This window comes from Pundamilia nyererei, unplaced genomic scaffold (assembly GCF_000239375.1).
Source record: "Pundamilia nyererei isolate P.nyererei 1_Seehausen unplaced genomic scaffold, PunNye1.0 scaffold00184, whole genome shotgun sequence".
In the NCBI taxonomy this organism is placed as follows: domain Eukaryota; kingdom Metazoa; phylum Chordata; class Actinopteri; order Cichliformes; family Cichlidae; genus Pundamilia; species Pundamilia nyererei.
Window position 1 is genome coordinate 189,576 of NW_005187585.1, and position 22,142 is coordinate 211,717.

Sequence of the window (22,142 nt, forward strand, 5' to 3'; positions counted from 1 at the left end):
CTCTCTCTCTCTCTCTCTCTCTCGCCGGTCACTCCTAAAACGTCCCTCTCTTCCCAAACAACCAAATGCCACATGTTGCCATATCATTTTTTTTTTTGATTGGTCGACATGGTACATTTTTCCACCAATAGGGAAGGAGTGTTTTTTCTTTTTTCACCAATGACTGTTGTTTTTCACTCAAGCGTGTTTGCTAGCGCTCTCCTTAGAAAATGCCGTTTTAACCGTTTCTTCCCGGAGTAAACACCACTGTTTTATTAAAAACAAAAATCACTGGTTTTAGGTGGCCTATCAACACAATTTAAACACTGGTGTATAGTTTGAAGTCCGCACGTTTGACCCAAGTTGAAATGGAGACTCTGGGTCCGTTGACCCCAGAGGGTTAATCAGAAAGCCTTAAGTTAGCTAGTTATGTATCAGGCTAATGTTTAAAGCTTTCACTTGAGCAAAGTAACTGATATCACTGCTAAGTAATGTTAGCTAAGTTCACAGCATATTCCATTATAGCGCTGCCATACTGCATCACACTCAGTGCATTTCAGTCATTTCTCCAGCGAGTTTGATAGCTAGCAAAATAATAATCATAATTCTTTTTAAAATAGCATGTGTAACGTACTGGAAAATTATTTACTAGGACTCACCTATCATGCGACTGTAGAGCGCAAACTCCGCCATTGTTGTTTTCCATCAAACACTCATTAAAACAGCAACCTACAGGTATGTTAGCCACTCATACCTATACAAATTTTGCCTCTACATTTTGCGACTCATTTTATTTCTCTATCTGATAAGAAAACTATTCAATCAGATAGTTATTTGTGGTGAATGAAATACAGTTACACTTTCAAGCACTTTGAAGCACAACATCTGAAATTCAAGCACTTTTCAAACCTTCAAAAGGCAACATTAAAATTCAAGCATTTTTCAAGGATTTCAAGCACACGTACGAACCCTGATAATAGTAATAAAAAAGGAGAGTGAGAAACAAATGGTGACCTTTGTCAAGATGGATTTGTTTACCAACAAACATTCACACTGTCGAAACCTGCGTCACGGTGACCTTCACACAGAGACGGAGCTGATGCCACTCATCTGTTCCCATATTTGCGCCCTAAATCACTGGGACACCTCATTTCTGCTGTGCTGGGCGATGTACCGAGCCCTTTCTCTCTGCTGAACGTATTCATCTTCATTTAATCATTGTTAGCTGTAAGCAGGCAGCCCCAAACGATCCATTTCCCTAACAACATCTGAATGAAATTACCTCAGTGTGGCACTAATCTACACCTGAATATTATCACCATTATGTTGTGTGTGCTGTCTCACAGCATAAGTCTTAATTTTATCACATGCAAAGTAAGTGCCCTTTGTTTTCCCGCCTGATAAAGTCACGTGGTTTGCCGTGCCCCGCGAGCAGACTGCGTCCAGCTGTTTTAAGTTCAAAGGTTTAATAGTTAAGTGCAAAATCTCCTGATCAGTTTTATATAAATCGAGACAAAAATATTCTTTCTACATTGCGTGTGATGTTTTTGTGCACACTCCACCTCTTTGATGGAAAATAAAGGCGAAAAGATTGAAATAAATCAATAGAACAATGTATCTGGCCTGCTATTATTCTGTGCGAGCAATAGGTGGCAGTGTTGAGCTAAAACTGTTTATTATTACCGACCCGAGAGTTCGTCTTAAAATATTCCAGTCTGTGACCGCTTATTATATCTGTTAGGGTACTCATTTCATTGCGGGTGCACTTCTTCTGTGTGTGTGATGAAATCATATAAACTCATTTTGGCCCGCTCTTCTTTGCAGCGTCGCTCATTCAGGTTTGTGGGCACAGCTCTCTTAACGTCCCACCACAACCTTGGTGGCTACAGGTAACATTTCTTTGTGGTTTGTTCAGATGCTCTTTTGTAAACTGAAACCGTGCTACCACGAGACTCAAAGAAGCAGTAGTTTTAATTCCATTAACTTTAACCTTTTAACACAGCCCTGTAGAGTCTGAGATGCAGCTCTTGGGTATTGTAGTTTCGCTGAACATGGTCTGACCTTGGGGTGAATTTGTTTGGATATTCACTCTTCACTCCTGGGATAACTGTGGTAACACATCTGAATGTTTACACCAGCAGACTGACAGATCTTCAGGGTTTTTATTTTTATTGAGGTGCTTGGTTAGCAAGCCCTGTGAAAACTTTATTTTTTTACACATTAAAAAAATTTAAATTTCCCTGTCAGGTCCTCTACCAGTGGCCTGGGAGCTTGAGGGTCCTGCGCAGTATCTTTGCTATTCCTAGGACTGCGCTCCTGTGGACAGAGATCTCAGATGTTGTTCCTGGGATCTGCTAGAGCCACTCGCCCAGCTTGGTAGTCACATTTTCACCTTCCCGGCCATACTCTGCACAGATGTTCAAGTATACTTGGTCATGATGTTCATTCTATGTCCTGTCTGCTAGCATCTTACACCCTGCTGTTACGTGCTGGATTGTCTCAGGGGCATCTTTACACAGCCTGCACCTGGGGTCTTGCCTGGTGTGGAAAACCCCAGCCTCCATGGATCTTGTGTTGATGGCTTGCTCCTATAACACACTACCACAACTCTGTGTTAGCTGGTTCCACACAAGGACCCAGTACATTCAAATCTTTTAATGCTGCCGACTGTTTTTGGCATTTTGCTACAAGCATTCGCACCACTGTCCATGTACATCTCACAAACTGCTCTTTTTATATCTATATTATATGCCCATGTGTTACTATATTTGCAATACTGCCTCTATTGTACATACCTTTGATTTTTATATCGTCTCTTGAATGTCCTTTCAATGTCTTTCCATTCAACTGTATGTTCTGTACAATCAGCAAATGTACTATTAAAAACAAACAAAAAAGCTTTCTAAGTTACGCTCACACATATTCATTTCTTTTTAAATGACTTGTTCCAGAATCAGATCATGACGAAAAGTGATTATCAGTGCTCAGACACAAGCAGCACTCTCTAGTTTCTATATTAATCCATTCAAGTTTTTCATGTGGTTTGACCTGAAACTAGTTTATAATTATCTGCCTTCAGGTATAGTTCAGATAAATGTGAAACAGGATGTTTAACAGAGGGCTTAATTGTCTGCACAAATTCATTTTGTATCACATACTTTCCTCTCCTGCTCAGGTAGAAGGTTACGGTGGAGACAGACATCCACTCAGCTCTTTGTCTGTCTCCTCTTATACAATCACGAAGAAACAATTAATAATGAAGCCTCACTGCTGCGCTGACTGCCTTTCAAATGCATGCACATACAGCAGACTTTTGTGAGCCAGCTTTGGTCCTTCCACACAAACTATTCGTCACCACAGCAGCAAGGTCTCTGCAGCGACAAGCAGCTTGTTCCGGCCCTTTTCCCCTTGAGGGCATCAACAACAAAGCCTGCCTTCATGTTCAAAGCCGCGCCGCGCCTCTGTGACGGCACAAATGTTTATGGTTTGAATTAGCTCGTAACGTAGCAGTAAGTAAAGAAACAAGAGAGGGCTGCTGTGGGCCTGTAATTACCGTCTCTGTCTGCTTCTGAAGACAGTATGAAATTATCCACCGCAGACAAGGAATTCCCCACACTGAAGGAAATGTTAATAAAGGGCTTTAAGTACATTTCATGCGAGCAAATCTCGTTTAACTACAAAACTCAGCTAACTGTGATTCATAATGTTGATTTGTTCCGATGTTTGAATAATTATGCACAGCCAAGAAATAAAGATGCAGTTTGTCATGTAAGATTAGTTCCACCCAGCCTCAGTTTCTTTCGTACTTAGCACGTAGGCTCACGTATCACCACAAGATATATATTTTATTTTCGAAACAACAATAATACACAGAAATATAAAGCATCACATCAACTCTTTATAAGCAGAGAAAAATAAAAGGGTTTTGTACAAGACATCTAAAAAGACCAATTCAGAGCACAGAAGCAGAAATCACAACTAATAATAGCGATTACAGGGTGAGATTTAAACAAAGAGGATAAAAAAACAAACAAAACAAAACTAAACACAAGCAGAATGTATAAAAATGACAAATTTGCTTTAAAAATAATCCCTACCGGGTAAATACAATGACTATGAGCCCATCAGAATCAGGACTACTGCATTCGAGGACACTAGAAGCTCTACAAAGAGCTGGCTCGTCTCAGATTGGTAGATGCTACTGTTTCTGAAACCATCCCACTAAAGTTTGCAGGTTTAAAAGTCATCATCATTCCAAAGAGATCAAAATCTACCAGCGTTGATGGTAAACTCTCGGGCCTTTGTTGTTTACTCTTCAGTCCCTAAAATGTTAAAGACTAGCACCACTGGGCTGCTGTTAACATCAAGAGCCTGGACAATGTAAATAAGCACAGTACAAAGATTTAAAATATTTTTCATGCTCACCCACTGAGTCTTTGTCTAGTGTTAGAGAACAAGAAGGAAATGGTTCCACTTCCATCACAGTGGGTGGCTGAAAGGAAACGGGACTAAAGCTTTGACTGTCTTTCTATTTCTGCCATCGCTTTTCCCAACATTTGTTTTTCTTCAGTTTTTGATCTTTTTTTCTTCTTCTGTTTCCAAAACGATCAACATTATAAAGGCTAATGGCCACATTATTAAAACACACGTATATACTATATGTACAGGCCTAAAAAGAAAAGAAAAAAAAAGAAAAGGGAATTTTGAGAAGCTATTGGTATTTACATGCCTCTTATTTATCTCAACATGTCCCTTTGTTAAAAGCTGTGCTTTGTACTTAAACTGTCTTATCCTCACAGATTATTAAGAAGAAAAAAAAAATATATATATATATAGGGCTACTACCCCCCCAGACCTGCCAGCAGTTATTTTCCACTGTATCATGTTACAAACCTAATTGATAGCAAAATAGACTAAAAAGTCTCAAAGGTCATACATCTCCTCTTTTCATTGGTTTCTGTATATTATTCTGGTTTTTTTTTTTTTTGTTCTTTTACAGTCCTGAGTGCACAAAGTCAGCATGGCTAATTTTAAGACCAATATTATGTATGGCTGAGAATATTAGCGAAAGCAAAGGCAACCCTTTGCTCCCCTTGCACTTCAAAGCGTTCTGCAGATACATAAACAAGTCTGTTCAATCTGCAGTTCAAAGGGGACCTTTTATATTTTTGTTATACACACGTACCTTTACAGTGCTGCATGCTGTTATTAAACATGGCCATTACTTCAGATCCTGTAATAGCACACAATAGGTAATCTCAAGCAGAAAGCTCTTAAGCGCCTCCTATTCAAACCTTCAGTTTGCAAAGGTCAGCCAATCAGAAGAAAGGTAGCCTCGAGAGTAGAGGAGGTAACAGTCTGCTCCTGACAAAGCACAACCAGAGCTGCTGGATGCAGGATCAGAGTGACAAAAATGAGGATTATTTTGACCACTGAGCTCAACAATAAAAACCTGGAAGCAGAAATAAGCATAACCGGTCCCCTTTAACAATGCAGAAATGTACAGTATGTGAGATGTTTTCAAGTCTGCATGTGTGACACACTACAATATAAATTGGCAAAGCTTCCAGAAATGAGTGCAGAATACATTTCACTGATAAAGCACCACCTCAGCTGCTGCAACAACACTTTACCAGAGAATCAACATTTTATAAAAGTGCACCACCCTGAATGATCCCACATGTGAGATATGCAACTGTGATTCAGGTAGTAGTTCAAATCAGCACTTGATTAAGAACCACCTGAATGGCAGCAAGTTTGACTGAAGCTTTGCTTTCCTTTGTTTCCGTTTGAAGTTTGACTGTGAAGCTAAAACATCCTGTTATTCACCCAGACAGAAATATATTCCCATTCCTTCACGCTGTATTTTTATAAATGTTGGTTGACTGTTCCCACTATACAATTCTTTTTCAAGCCATCTGACTGGGTCACATTTTCATAAAGTATTAAATGCCCAAAAACAGAAACAAAATCATGTAAAATGCATTTAACATGCACATACACATGCATTACAAATTCAAAAGTAATGGTTAAAAATTAAATCTTTTTTTAAAACTTTTTTTTTTGGATCAGCCGTTTTCTTTAACATCTGTACAAAACAGGTAAAAACTATGAGACTAATGTTTAAACAAACACGACCAGACAGGAAGAAGCTCGTGTAGCAATAACTTCAGTCCTTTAGGTAACAAAGGATAATTACAGACGTCAAATTTAGAGATCCTTCTAACATTTAACTGTTTTAATGCACTCGGCCCCTTTCAAAACAGACAAGTAAATAAAAAGTGCTACTGACAGCTGGTGGGGAGGAAGAACAAAGTAACAGTGGCTGAATGAGGGGGTTCGTCATCTTTCAGTACTTGTGTAGCTGTTCTCGTCCGTGTGCAGTTTGTGTGTTTCTAGTCATTGACAGGAAATGAGCAGGTGAATGGTCTCCCTAAGAGACGCTGGAGCAGCGGAGACTCGGGGAGCCCATTTGTGTGAGCACCTTGTCCAGCCACTGCAGGGGCCCGTTCAAGTGCAGCTCGATCCAGCAGGGGGTGCTGGTCACTGTCTGTCGCCTGGGAGAGACCAAAGAGGCACAAAGGGATGTGAGGTAAACAGACACAGCTGTTAAAGAGTGTGGGCAAACTTACAAAGTCACATTGCTCTGCTTTCATTACAGTGTTGATGTAAGACAGACAACTTTCACAGCTTCTTTGAGTTACACTTTAACACACTGTGTCACTAAAGATAGAATGCAAAAATTCTACTGACTGAAAAACCAACAACAGCAACTATTGATTTTGACCTCTTAAGATATGTATTTGTAGTTCTAATCAATGACACATACTTCTTGAATTTGTACAGTTCAAATAAAGAAATCATTTGGAAGACTTGCAGCAACTGCAAAAAAAACCCTAAAACTACAAAATGATGCAGTTTCTTAAGCTTTTTCTTTAGTTTTTTTTTCTCAATAAAGACAAAAAAGGGGCCATAACATTTTTTCCTTTACTGCTTTTCTCACAGCAGAGAGAAGTGAACAGACACAAGGGACTAAAGAGTTAAACAGACACAGCCAACAATGGAAACAGGCAGTGAGAGTGAGGTGAAGGTGGAGGTAGAGAAGGAGGGCCTGGCTACTCCAGTAACCTGAATCCTGTGTTTAAGTGTCTCCACATGTGAGCATTTGGTCTGGACAGGACTGCTGAGCAGTCACTCCCAGCTCAAAGGTTTCTCCCTTGTGGAAACCGCCTGAGCACGGCCAACTTTCAGCCAATCATCTGCTTGCCTTTAATTCCATCTCTTCCTTTCTTACTATCAGTGAGTCAGACTGTGTGGAAAAAGGGGAGGGAAAGGAAGAGGGAAAGTCTGACATCTCTTTTTGACACACCACATGTGTGTTTGCTTAAAAATTGTCTGGTTTGCCAACTGGGGCCCGTTTCTATAGACGAGAGCTCTGTGACATCATTGACCGGATTCACCAGTGTGTGCACATGCCAGCGAGCGGGGGCGGGTGGATTGTGGGATGTAATTCACACTCTGTTTGTGTCTATTGTCTTCGTTTACATGCAGACCTCGTATGGATTTTACACTGCTACACTGTTGCAGAAACAGGAGACGAGAAAGTGGCTAGCATTAACTCAGAGCTGCAGCTTACCTGTACTCGGCTCCCCAGCCCTTCACAAAGCTCATGCGGATGGTGCACATCCTGGTGAGCTGGTACACAGCCTCGAAGCCCTGGTTTACTGACTGTGCGAGCAGCGCAGCAAACTCCTGGTTGTTGAAGATCTTTAGGTTACATCCTGATGAGAACAACAAACAATAGATCAATTAGAGGTGCTAGAAAAAAAAAATCAAGATGAAGCTGATCTCTAGCTTCTACAAAACACAAACAATTTAAATTTATCTTACATGAGAGTAGTCAAACTAACATTATTAATCTGATGGCTTTCCACACAGACTTGTGTTAAAAGTGGAGAAATATCTTTCGTGGTCCTACCGAATCAGATTGCAGTGACTTGGCTGAAAACAGCCAAATTAAAGGAATGTGTACTTGAATGCGTCACTGACTCAACTAAATGCTGCAATGATTGTATAAACATCTTGTTTCAGACAACAAACTGTTAACATTTGCAGATGTGCTTGGGGAAAGCTTTTAACAATCCAAACCGATTACGTGGTAAAAATAAAGAGACCAGTGAGGAAAGGAAAAAAAACCTTATTTTTAACCCGACCACAGTTTAGCCAAAGGAGACATTGACGGGCTGGCGATGAGGTAGGCGATGTGTTGTAGCCTCATTTGATGATTGAGCCTCAGGGAATCATTTCTGAATCATCAATCAATTTGTTTTTGTGTATATTGGCCTCTGCCTCTCTTTGGAAAACTGAATGGAATCATATAGCACTTCAATCCCAAATTACTTTACATTTAACCACACGCACGCACACACACACGCACACACACACGTTTTGGGGATCGAACTGCCAATTCTGTGAAAAGTAAACTTTGGTCTTTCTCTATTGCACTGTCTTCCGTCCTACTCATTTGTCTTACTCCCTTTCCCTGTCCTGTATGTCTCTCGATGCTCCCAGTGTTAGCTGGACACATACCTGGAGGGATCTTGCAGACTGTAGCAGGATGCCAACCATAACGTTGATTACAGTTGGGGCTCTGGACAAAGATTGCACTGTCACTGAGACATTCTGCAAACACTTCTCCACCAATGTAATACAGTCTTACGCCACGACCTTGAGGTAAAGAGTGAGAGGCAGAGAGCCGAAACAAGTCAGCAACAACAATAATTAAAAGTACAATGTTGTATAACAGGTCTAAAGCAATACGTAATCATGTTTGTTAATAAGCCAATAGTCTTTCAAGAAATCAAGTGAATAAAAGTGTTCTGAGAAGGCAAAGGAGATATTATCCAAATGGAGTCATAAGGCCTGGCCTACCAATGTGTCTGCGTGTCAGCTCCACAGCTGCGTTGCGGTTGACATTGGACAGAAGACCCAGGCAGAATCTCTCTGAGTTGGACGGGTCCGTAAAGCCGTCCACTGTCAGCGAGGGCTGCGAGGCGTGGAAGGTCTCCCCGACTCGCTGATTCAGCTCATAGTAAGAAATAGAGCACCAGAAGGCCGGCTCACAATACGTCACTGGCTGGAGGTCTGAGACAGAGGAGGACCCCAAAAAGGAAAGAACTGAGTTCAATACTGTTGCTAATACAGTGCAGAACAATTAAACTAATGCAATGTTTGAACGTATTCTCAAAGTCAAAGTAGTAGAATAGTAAGACAGAAATCACAGAATTAATAGACAGAAAATTATTCAGATGGTAAAGAAAACATACATTAAGAGCAGTGATAACAAAGAAGAGGCAAATATATGGAGAAAAGGGCTGAGAGGGTGCAGACAGAGGAAAAAAAAAAAAAAAAAAAAAAAAAAAAAAAAAAAAGAGAAAACCAACAAAAACACGGAGAGAGCCTGCGTCACAAAATGTCAAACCCATACACTGTTTCCCAGAAGCTTTAACCAGACAAAATGTGGAAACTCAACCCTCACTTGAAGGATTCTGCAGCCCAGTTGGACTTGTCCATGGTACTCTTCAGTAAATTCAACTGTTTCTGGTAATTTGCTCCTTTTTGTCCCCCTCTACCAGCTGAGAAACATTCTGTCCTTTGCTTTGAAGTCCAGAACACAACCGGACAGCACTGCCAAATGAAACTGGTGTTGCTTTATTATTTCACCAACTGCGTTCCAGCCAAGCCTCCTGGCGCTTTTCCGTCTTGATAGAATAAACCTAGGATATTGTTATTGATGTTACTGTGGGCTGCGTGGTGTCTTGACCTGTTCAAAAGTTCACATGGTGAGCGGGGAACACAAAGGCTTCTTTCATCATCTGGTTTCCTCTTACAGAAATGAGTTAAACCAAACAGAGAATTCCCACTGGGGAGATACGCTGCTGAAACATTTGTTTGCAAATCAAGGCAGACAAACAGAAAAGTACACAAACAGACACATGCATTTCTTACCCAAGTTATTGTGTGTGGGTGAAACTGGGTTAGGTGACAGATTTGGGGAGCTTGTGTCCATGCTATGAGTCATCTGGTGATCACTGGTTTCTCCATCCTCACTGAGGTAGCCTGGTGGAGGTGTTTCTGAGACAAGCAAAGACAAACACTCACTCATACTGACATGTTGGTGGCCCCTGATCACTAACCAAGCATTGTAGCTGCACTGAGGGAAAAATAACAGATAGAGATGAGGAATGAGAGCAGCCCAAAAGTACTTGTATTTAATAATTTGATTAAATCCAGTATGTGTTACTACTATTATTACAGTTGGCCTGCTGTGCTTTAATTATTCTGAAGTACAACATAATTAACGACGCAAAGAGTGACCGTACAATCACCTACACAGAACTTCCTAAATAGTGAGAAGGTTCTAGTCAGTGAGTGAATGAGTGAAAGTGTTTAAAATTTAATAATCGTTAACCTGTTGAAAAACAGCTTATGTAAGTAAATCCCTTCCTAAATTCATAGTCAAAAGGCCATTTTCTCAATTCTCTCACAATACATCAGAACTCGACTTTTGAACAGAAAAGCCAAAAGAAAAGTAAATCAAAAGGATCAATAACACTTCAACAGCTACCGGTTGACAATAAACATACAGCCACATTATAAATGTGGCTGTATGTTTATTTATAATGTTAAAAAGCTTAATCTTGAAACAGAAACACCAAACTTATTGTACATTGTGGCCCACATGAAGCACGCTCTGACCTTATGTGGGCCAGTCATGCAGCTGCCCGATCTCTCCATATAAAGAGAGAGGGAGGCCCTAAACAGTATGAAAAAGTGTAAAAAGTATGAAAATGCAGTTAGCAAGTCCAATGTTTGTGCCCTTCTTTACATATTCCAAGCTTTCCATAGGACCAGATTGGAGTCTTTGTCAGGCCAATTCTGACCCCAGGTCCTGTGTTTGATGCTCCTGTCCTGGGACGATGTTGTAAAAGCCTTTCATCCAACTCAAGATTCAAAAGGAAAATTATAGTAAAACTAGTTTAATTACACACACACCTTTGCAATCACAAACTAGGTAGGTCTCTTCCAAGAGCTGTACTTCCACCTTTTTTGTGACAAACAACCCACAAGCGTGCACCATCATCCTCATATTTTAACTACTTTACTACTACTTCTTCTCTGTTACAGTCAGTTTTCACCAAACTCTTTAGTACAGCATAAACAGCCCACCTTACAAACTAGTTCTCACAAAGCATAAACCATAAGGAGGTACTTTGTGTGAGTCATGCTAGGAGGCACGCTGGTACCTGGTATATAGTTGCTCTGGGGCTCGATGCCAGCAGGGAAGTTGGTGTTTTCAGGGATTGAATGGCTGTAGTCATCCAGAGGTGGGAACTCAGTGGGGATTTCTGTGTGTCTGGGGACCAGCACTGGTGGGAGTACTGCATAACAGACACAAACACACAAAGTATTTTTCTCAGAATATAGTAATAAAGCAATGACTGATTTCATGTATGGATAAAGTAAATATTTATTGGAACAGAAATTAATAAACCGTTGATCAGCTGATAAGAGGAAAGGTGTTTCACAAACCCTGTGGATACAAATAAACCTATAAAAACATCCAGTGGGAGAAAAATAAATAAATAAATAACAAAACCCATTCCACTAACCAAGACCCATTAGAACACGCTGGAAATGTACGTAACTATTTTCTTCAAACAACACAACAGTGAACAAAGAAAGAACTCTGTTTGTCCGAGCTGTCGTACCTGGTGTCTCTACTCTCTGATAGTGGTATGGGTTGACACACACTTCATCCTTCTTCGTGTGGAAGGCGTACTCGCACAGCTCCACCGCCCGCAGCTCGTGGTGGGACTGCAGGTCGGGCCAGCGCCACAGACGGCAGTAGATGACGTGGGGCAGACCTTTTCTGTGGGAAACTTGAAGACGGCCATCCAAAGATCTGTAAATACACGAAGAGGAAGAAGCATAAGTTTGAGACATTTGGTTTGACTTTCCAGTTATCCACCGCTTTTTTTTTTTTCTTTTTGTGTAGGCTTATATTGTTTTCTGCTGCGTGTCAGAGTGTGTGTTGTGACTAAAATGAGAGGGAAGTGTGCCTGGGCACGACCTTATACTTGCCAGCAGAAAAATATCTGAAACCTCCAACTGAAAACAGAAAATAGAATAGTTACTAAAAAGAAGAACTGCTGAATTTGTTTCTTGATAGCATCTGGCTCTGATGTCATTTTTCTGAAAGGGCTATGTCGGTACTACCACTCTGAGGCTGGTTACGGTTTGATCCACCTGTCCCTTCCCCTGCTGTGACCTTTTGTTTATAAAAACAAATTCATGAACCTAAAATTAAATATTCTCATCCATTGTTGTCATCAAGTAGTAATTGTGTGACACCGCTCCTTTTGATTAATTGTTACAGTATTTTTGGTACTTGATGATATCCAAATTATGGGTATACAGTCTTTGCCTTGACAGTCCTGAACAACTAAAATATATTTCTTCATTTTTTAAACTGGTTTTCAAGCAAAAATTCACTGTATGCTGCTCTGTCCTCTAAATGTTATCAAATGCTGGATTTGATGCTCACTACTGTGCTATGCAACTACTTCCCCATGACGAGGGTCCCAGCTGTTAGTGCAGAGGCGATATGAGGTCATGTCTAATAATAAACAATCGGCAATGACATTACAGTATGTTTAAAAGGAATTTCATTGTGTTGTATAACATCTGCACTCATCTGGCATGCTTCTGGCAGGATGATGATTTAGGCCGGCAGATAGTAATGAGCGACAGTTTGACATTGTGGACTGTCATAATACGGTTAAAGGCTGTAATCTCGGAGCACAATAACCCTTGACAGAGGAAAAAAAACAAAAAACAAAAAAAACCCTCCAAAACAAAACTAAAAAACCCTGCACAACATCTTACACAAGAGGCAGCAGTCACATACGTCCCCTCATTTTCTGTGTCCCACCCACTCACTCTCTCACACAGAGTAAGGGTCAAAGGCTTAAGATAAAGCCCTTTAGAAGGACAAATATGACTCTCTAAATAAAAACAAGGCCACGCCCAACTGCGGAAAGCTCAGTTGAGCCTCATCTAGGTCAACCACGGCACATCGGGCAAGTGAATGGTGTATGGTGTGTATTGGCAGATACCCAAAACCAAGATACTGGTATCATACTGGAACTGGGAAAGCAACGACAGAAGCTTTTATTGTTTCCCATGCAGAATTCGAGAGCTATGAAACGAAGCAAATGTCTGATCAAATAACTTCTAAAACTTTCTTTTTAAAAAGTGTTGAGAATTAAACATAGAAAATTACAAAGACCTGGCAATTTAAACAGCAAACAAAGATCTCTGGGTTACTATGCAAATTGAATAGAAAACCATTTGTTCAATATTGCTTTCTGAATATACCAGTTTTCATTTAGTCAACAAGATCTATAGTGGGTGACTCCACAGTGCACTGTTTAACACCCAACATGTAAAAGATCCCCTTTTTGGAGGAATCTATCCCCGGCAGGATTGTGACCAGAAAAGCATCCGGTGTAAAGATCTGCCAATTCAAGTGTGCTGGAGCAACCCCTGAACAAGAGAGCAGCTGAAAGAACCTGTTTATCAAAGCTATATAGCAATCTATAGTAACGTTAAGCCAGATTTTGCATAATCTTGATTCTATGGGGGTCTGCTTGCAAACACAGTTCCTCTTTTCTTTTGCGGTTTTCCTGTGTTGGCATCTATTGTCATGACTTATTGTGGCTGCTTCCTTTTACCATACTGCATAAAGCCACGCATCAAGAAGTCACTTAGACTGCTGTTAGACCTCTATTAAACAACTTAACCACGCACCCTCATTCAATAAACAACTTGGGAAAAACTTAATGTTACACAGAGCTTATGCTGAAATAGTGAATCACTGTAAATTAACCAACAGTGATGATGACATGAAGGAAATGCATGGAAAGTGCATCTACAAGGAAAGCACATTCACATGTAGGCACGTGAATGTGACATTTTTCACTGTGGATGCGTTGAATCGTGAGAGAGGGCTGATGTGATGTCACTGGTATGTCTGCTACTGGGTGGGTGGGACTGTGTGGGCTCAGACAGACATACAAACTCTACTGGTCATTTGGTGCCCTACTTACTGTCCCCGTTTCCATTCAGTTTTGTTTTGTTTTTTTTTAAATAAGAAAATAGTTATAATGTATAATAATATATCAGCCACAGTAATAACTTCAACCAGGAAAAGGGTATATGACTTTATACTGCAGTAATTACAAGTGACATCACCTATGTATAGGCAGGCATTAACTAATAGTCAGTTGAAATTATTTGATTTATAGTATATATGTGCTGAACAATGTCTCAGTGACATGGACATTGTGAGTCCATGGACACGGTTTATAAACAGTTACAAAAGCAACAGTTTATAAACCAGAAAGAAAAAAGGAGTGAAGTAATAAAAGTCAGGACAAGAAGAAAATGTCAGGCAGGCTTTTAGTCATTACTGAGAGACATAATGAAAAACTTAGAATTAAACTATGAGCTGGCATGCTATGTCTTTTGTGAAAAAACACTAGTGCTCACATCTGGCCAATAAGCATGCCGAACATTTTCAGGCGGTCTGTAGTGACACATTTTGGTTTGCTTGGAGTCCACTTGGAATTTTCTTGTGTGAAAACAAACCAAATCATAAGGAAAAGCTACAAGTTCACAAACTCATCAACTGATTAAAACCAGAGTAAACAAACTATAGCTGTGAAAACACCCTTAATATAACTTTTAACACTGGCTTCTACTCTATATTTAAAGTGCGCATGGCTTTTGGTGTAGGAATAACACTTCTTTATGGCTCTACGTCATCCTGATTTAGCACCCTGAAGTTAAAAGGCTGGATGATACAATGTTGTATAAACTAACCAGTTTTATTTAGACGTGTAACATAGATTTTCCTACTGCTATAGACAGTGCAATTGCTGATTTGTGTTGAGATGATGATCTTGTGGTTGTTACATGTGCCACTAAATAACTTTTCTCCCAGCACTGACCACCAGTAGGAGGCATCCTACCAGAGGCCCATACCACCTCAACTGGGTTCTTTTAATGTGGAGGAGCAGCTGTTTTACGCTGAGCCGAATGACCGAGCTCTTCAATGGGTCACTAAGGGAGAGCCCTGCCACCTTTAAAGGACACCCATTTCTGAAGCTTGGATCCACGACCTTGTTCTTTCAGTTACTAAGAGCTTGTGACCACAGTTGAGGCGTAGACTGACCAGTAAATCAACAGGTTCATTTTTATGCTCATCTTTCTCTTCACCATAACGAAACTGATACAGCATCGCTCCAATCTTTCTGTCAATCTCAAGCACCACTCTCCCCTCTTTTGTGAACAAGACCCTAAGATACCCCAACTCCTCCATCTGTAGTAGTAACTCATCCCTGACCTGGAGTGGGCACATATGCACTAGAAATGTGTAATCACAACTTACATTCACAGAGGCCGGAGAAAGAGATTCATATTGAACTCTCCTCTGCTCAATAAGACACAGGGCAAATCAGCCTGGATAACCAGGACAATTATCTCCCACCTAGGCCCGAGACCTCTCATTTAAAAATGCACGATTTGTTGACAGGAGCCTCAACACCTCCCAACCAAGAACTGAAATCAGATGCAGATCAAAGTTTGTGCCAAGTCCATCCTGGTCTAAGTTGACCTCCTACTCAAGCATACTCAGGCACTGGGGAATTTGTTTTCCTAATACAGAAGCTACAACTGTTTAGTTAGTAACTGAAATGTATGAACCTACTACTGCTGTCAGCTGTTTTACAAATACATACAAATACACCTCAAAGAAAAATGAAGCAAGAGATTTAAAAGAGTAATACTAAACCATATCTGGCAGTAGTTGTGAGTTGATGCTGTTTCACTTGTCAAGTTTCTGCCCACCTACACTGCCAGTCAAAGGCTTTGATTACTGCTTTGCACACTCTTGGCATTCTCTCGATGTGCTTCATGAGGTAGTCACCTGAAATGGCTGATTGGTTCTGGCCATAACAGGGATTCTTGCACTTGTCAAATAGGGCTGTCAGCTGTTTACCAACCTGACTTCTGCACAACACACAACTGATGTTCCCAACTCCATTAAGAAGGCAAGAAATTCCACAAATAAACCCTGACAAGGCACACCTGTGAAGTGAAAACCCATTTCAGGTGACTACATCATGAAGGTCATTGAGAGTCCGCCAAAGGTTTGCAGCACTGTCAACAAAGCAAAGGGCTGCTACTTTGAAGATATAAAATATACGGCATTTTTAAAGTTAATCAATTTTTTCTTTGCTACATAATTCCATATATCTTGCTTCATACATTTGGTGTCTTTAGTACGCATATATAATGAAGAAAGTAATAAAAATAAATAAAAACATTAAATGAGAAGGCGTGTCCAGACTTTTGACTGATAGTGTATATCCACTAATCACGTTAGTTTGCATCAATCTCTGCTACCCATCAACAACATTAACTGAGACTTGATGCCCTCTTGCTGTTACAGGCTGTAAATTAAGAAATAAACTCCCCAGTGTTTTTTCTCTTTGCCACAAACAGTCTATGCAGAGCTGCACCTCAGCCAAACACCACACTCACCACATCATTATAGTCCATTACATCATAAATGATTATATCTATGTCTAACATCAATTTCCACATAAAAGAAAGTAATTTCTTTGTCACCTGATCTGCTGTTTAATTACCAAATTAATCAGTGAATTACTTATATGGGCACAGCTCTCACTATCTCTATTACTACACCAGAGAGTTTATTACCCAGTTTCTGCATGAAGAGTAAGTCAGATAGGTTATACATGTGGGAGAGCACCAAATCACAGTCAGTGTACTTCAAACTGTGATGAATCATTTAGTCCACGATAGCTACTGAGCTCAACTCTGTGGTTCTCAACCCTTTCGCTTCTTCTAAACCCGGAACAAAAAGCTCACATTCCACAGTTTTTATATAAATTATTAACAATAAACAAGGGATCCAGGTTGAATTTTACTTGAACAAAGGTCAGCGAATAGGATCAGCAAACTCTTCTTTAGCAGATGAACAACTGAGGGTAAACAAGCATTAGATCATTACTCTGCACTGCTGACAGGCAAGGTCAACTAACTCTCCTACAAAGGTGTTTGTATGATTTAAACGTAAACCAACGCTATCAGCAACAGACTGTATTGCGTATGAGACAAGTCAAGACACATTATATCCTGCTCAATGAGAGTGACTCACTTCAGAGATTTACGATGGCCCACTGAATGAGACAAATGAGAAACCCTGCTCTGACAGCAAAAACCACTCCTGTGAAACCATCAAGCCTCAGTTTGTTGTTTAGTGGCAGTAGTAGCTCTATTTAAACAGCCAACCTCAGATATTGAAGAAAAAAAAAAAAAGATCTGGACCTCAAAATACTCCAGACATGAGGCAGGAGGTAGCTGAGGGGAGAATAATCATGACCCCAAATTCCCAGCTGGGCTGACCTCTGCGTGTGTGTTCCAAACTGAAGATCTGAAGTCCATGGGCGGAGCCTTCAAGACTTTATACAGGACATTTTTCACTCTTCAGCTTCTCTCTACAGGATCAGAAACTAATCAAATCAGCACTGACTGATTTTATCTACAAAACCAAAATGTGAATTGAAAAAGTGAACATGGGCACTTAAAATGAATGAATAGCATTATTGACAGTGAATGCATCCAAAGCTAGGGAAGTCACATTTAACAATATATCACAACATAATTCTATTTTTACAGTATATCCAATACCATAATTCTATAAACCAGGGGTAGGCAACGCCAGGCCTCGAGTGCCGGTGTCCTGCAGGTTTTAGATCTCACCCTGTGTCAACACACCTGAATCAAATGATTAGTTCATTACCAGCCCCCTGGAGAACTTCAAGACATGTTGAGGAGGTAATTTAGCCATTTGAATCAGCTGTGTTTGATCAAGGACACATCTAAAACCTGCAGGACACAGGCACTTGAGGCCTGGAGTTGCCTACCCCTGAAAAGCCATGATTGATTGGCCTGGTTATCAAGTTCTAGCTCTACAGGTTAATTTGACCTTAAATTTTAAATAAAATTTTGTTAAAAATGGCTAAGATTTCTTAAATCTATCAACTACATTAAGTATTAGATAACTCTTTTTAAAAAATCAAATAAAACCAGTGGGTGTATATTTTGCTGTTACATAACATAATCAAGAAAATCCTCAAATCAGGTTTCTATTGAAGGAAGTACAATGAAAAAATAATGGATTTTCGGTTCTTTTTAAAAAAAAAAACAACAAAACCATTGGCTGTGTAATAATTCAATTATCTAAAAAGAAAACTAAATTCAGCTGAAAGTTAACTTCAGAGGGGGAGTATTTCCTTCAGCAAGGCCAATCCTGGAGCACAAAATTTAAAATAAAGTGATTCAGATCCATATGTATTCTTCCTTTGCCTACACTTCGCCTGCCCCAAATATTGCCCCATGAAATCTGGGGCAATATTTGTGTTTTTTCATGCAAGCTGATGTTGCTCTCAGAATATAGACCGGAACTGATGTCTAAAAATAAAGGGATAAATTGGTATAGATTTTTGCCAGAGGGGTAAATGTGTCAACATCATTTTGGCTCATGATCCAAAGCTGAGACTGAACATGAGCTTTACATCCATCCAGCATGTATGTTTGCGTGAATGGTAGAGCTCCACAGATGGACACACGTACAGAGAAATGTAAGAACAGAAGGGATATAAAATAATTAAGGTAACTTTACATTTGAAGTATGCATTAATTTAGCATTTGCCAGTGTAGCAAAAGTAGTGAAATAAAAAAAATATAAGCAGATGTTAGTGGCTGTGAAGGTTAGTACATACATAAATTTTGAATATGTGCGCTTTTGGCTGACTCAGACAGAGCAGATTGAGCTTCACTAAGCTGGGGAAGGGGGAGGGGGCAAAACAAACACCCTGAGGCATACCCAGTTACGCTCAGAGACACAAACATATACACTGTGTGTGTGTCCAGGCTGGCAATAGTCCGAGAAGTGTTGAACACACACACGCCTTCCTTGTGGGCTTAACATGGACTGTTTTTCCTCTCTTACTGAAAGCCTAACCTCGCTAAGAAGATGCCAGCACACACAGTTAGAAACTGAAGGCCTTGGAGAAAAAATTGTTCTCATCCAATGCTGGTTATTAACTATGTAACTAAACTTGCATGTTTAACTTTAAAAGTAGAATATTTTCACCATTTTAAGGTGCCTGCAAACACATCACAAAGATCAGGATCAGTCACAGTCTGTCCTTTAAAAGCATGCAAGGGTAGAGGACAAAGTGGGTGATGGATAAAGAAAGGAGGGCTGCAGCTGCACAACAGGTCTGCCAGACCGTCTCAACAGCTCAGGGTAGCTCAGAGTGTCTGTGACTGAACCCCTAAACCCCCCCTTTCCTTCTCCTCCGTCTGTCCCACTATCCTGATCTCACAGCCTCCATTGCAGTGCTGAGTGCGGGATGAGGGCGGTGGGGGTGAGGGGCTATTGGGCTGATATGGCCTTTGTGCCTTTCATAAAGTCTGTGGCCAGTCTGTTGAACCCCGACCAACAGGGCTACAATCTGGTGACATTTAGCAGAGGCTGGTGCCTTCCAACAACAACAACAACAACAACATGTAAAGAGACAAATCATTCACCAATTCTACCTTCAGTTAGACACGACTAACTCAGCAGTCTGTGACCTTTAAATAATTTTTTGTTAGCCCTGTGATGAAGCGAAAAATTGTTTAATTTGCTTTTCCCTGTAGTAGCTGTTTCTGTGCAAGCGTCATCACAGATTAATCCTTCGCTATCCCAACAGTTTAAGGATCTGAAACTGCAGAATCACACAGAGTCAACAACATAACACAACTGGGAAAATAAAGTTGGTTACAATATGGACTGTCTCTGCAACCAACCTCTTTGTAAAGTCTCTTTGTCTTCCTTGGCCAATGCCAGCCGATACGAGGGAGAATGCAGCATTATCTTTTAGATAACTGAAAGAAAATTAAATAATCCACGAAGGATCATCCAGAATAACAAATTTCTAAATTGCTAGTTCACCCGAAACTCTGGCTGATTGGGACCCACACCCAGTTTCACACCTTGGCTCAGACGATTAGATGATCATCAGGGGGTCCTTTGTCCCTCTGTGGGGGGAAACTCCCACTAGGTTTATATCTGGGACTCTCCACCATTTGACCTTAGAACTGAAGAAGCTTCTCGGATGAGAGGTGAAACGTCTTCAAGTAACTTAAAGAAGTCCAGACGCTTTTCTTTGCAAGCTCCTTTGACTACGATGACCTGGATGACTGAGAACCTTCACAGACATATTGCTAGTTCACTACTATACTTATTTGAACAACAAGCCCACATGTGCACAATGGTATTCCTTGAGAGTGTGGTTACTAATGTCCTGAAAAACTTATGCCAACTGCTAAAAATACAGCTCACAACATGACTGGGGCAGGCAATATTATAAAGTAAGAAAAGCAGCGATTCTGGATCACTGTAGAGTTTGGAAGAGAAGTTCATGTATAACTGAGATGCCCAGTTTCTCTGCCACCATCTCCACATCAGCAATAATGCAACAACCTCCAGTGTTCACATGGAAGATATTTCAAATTTGGACTGGGATAATTAAGTCCCAATCTCTCCAGTAGTGGATATGCTCTAATCATCCAGATAAACACAATATATGCAACCATGTGAACTGTGTCGACATTAGAGGTATTGCAACACTTCTGCAAAAAGTTTTCCTTATTTTACTTTACATATCCTGATATCATCTGACCCTACTTGCCACATAATACTTTCTGTGGTTGGTTGGTTAATCTATTCTGGTTTGCTAAAACAACTGTCAGCTGCAAATTTTAAAAAACTACAGAAACAGATTTCACCATGTTTTTGTTTTTTTAAAATCAAGACTAAATAGTGTACTTAGTACAGCTGAAATAATAATTTTTTAGTCAACAAATAGAAATGTGTTAGCTAACCAATTTCATAGCTGACCAGTTATTTCAGTTTCAAGCTAAGTCTCTGAACATTCATGGGTTGTAAAGTCTGGTAACTTTCATGTTTTGCAAAGTGGTTTGAGCTACAAAACAAGACATTTTATAGCCTAAACAATTAAGTGAACAATCAGAAAATGCTGTAAATGACCTTTTTCTTGAGTTCAGTTTGTCTTCATCCAAATGCTTTAGTTTACATATATTTAATCACTGATGTCCAAACATATATGGACTTGCAAATGCATTCCAGCAGTGATGAGGCTCGGGCGGAAAAACACACAAAGACACACACCAACCTCCCACTCTCTCTGGAAAAGCCATCAGACTTCTCTATTTCTAACAAAGGTGGAGGAAGGAGGAAAGGAGGGGGTGTCTGGCCCATAGGTGATATCATAGGGCTGAAGTGTGCTGGGACCAGTGAAGGAGGGCCTAAAGTGAAATACAAAACCAGCAGACAAACGACTGGCAGGGCTAGACGACAAATAACAGAGTCTGGACTCCAAAAATCTGGGGAGACAATGGAGGACTGGGAGCCATTAGTTTTACTGCAAACAGTCAATGAGCAGAGCAGTATGTCTCTCTCTTTCTGAAGCATGATGATGAATTACAGAGAATATTCCAGATGCAAGTCATCAATAAATTTCTCTCTACAGTCTAGTTGCATTTTTTCGTAGGGAAGGGCAGAGTGTAGGCTGGTTTACCTCTCATGAAAAATTAATGTTTATTCTTAAAAACATACCGCCATGCTGTGTCAGCCTGATATCCCTCAAAGAGAAATTTCCACTATAAAAAAAATCCACAAATTTCACAACTGACCTTAACTTGTTGATTCTTCAGTGGCAAAAATCCAAATGATGATATAATTAAAGCTCAGAACTGGGTAACTAAGATAAATTAAGGTCATTACGGTGCATGTGTGTGCCGTGAACCCTGGATGCTTTCCTCGCCAAAGTTAGAAACCTGTGTGCTCGAATTCATACATGTCAGAATTGTTTAAAAGATGCTGGATATTTGTCTGTTATCCTGACTGCTTATTCTTTATTAGGCTTTCGATTAGAATT

General features: G+C 40.2%; 1 protein-coding gene across 1 annotated transcript in view; it reads right to left on the reverse strand.

Moving 5' to 3' along the window:
- Positions 1 to 3,857: 3,857 nt before the first annotated feature.
- The window catches only part of smad3a (SMAD family member 3a), a 29,711-nt gene continuing 11,426 nt past the window's right edge, over positions 3,858 to 22,142 (reverse strand). The window contains exons 2-8 of the mRNA XM_005746824.2: positions 11,751 to 11,944; positions 11,286 to 11,420; positions 9,988 to 10,113; positions 8,911 to 9,123; positions 8,569 to 8,706; positions 7,616 to 7,760; positions 3,858 to 6,536 (exon numbers count right to left, since the gene is read on the reverse strand). Coding sequence (XP_005746881.1) covers positions 6,413 to 6,536; positions 7,616 to 7,760; positions 8,569 to 8,706; positions 8,911 to 9,123; positions 9,988 to 10,113; positions 11,286 to 11,420; positions 11,751 to 11,944 — 1,075 coding nt within the window. The 3' untranslated portion in view covers positions 3,858 to 6,412. The remainder of the gene's footprint in view (positions 6,537 to 7,615; positions 7,761 to 8,568; positions 8,707 to 8,910; positions 9,124 to 9,987; positions 10,114 to 11,285; positions 11,421 to 11,750; positions 11,945 to 22,142) is intronic.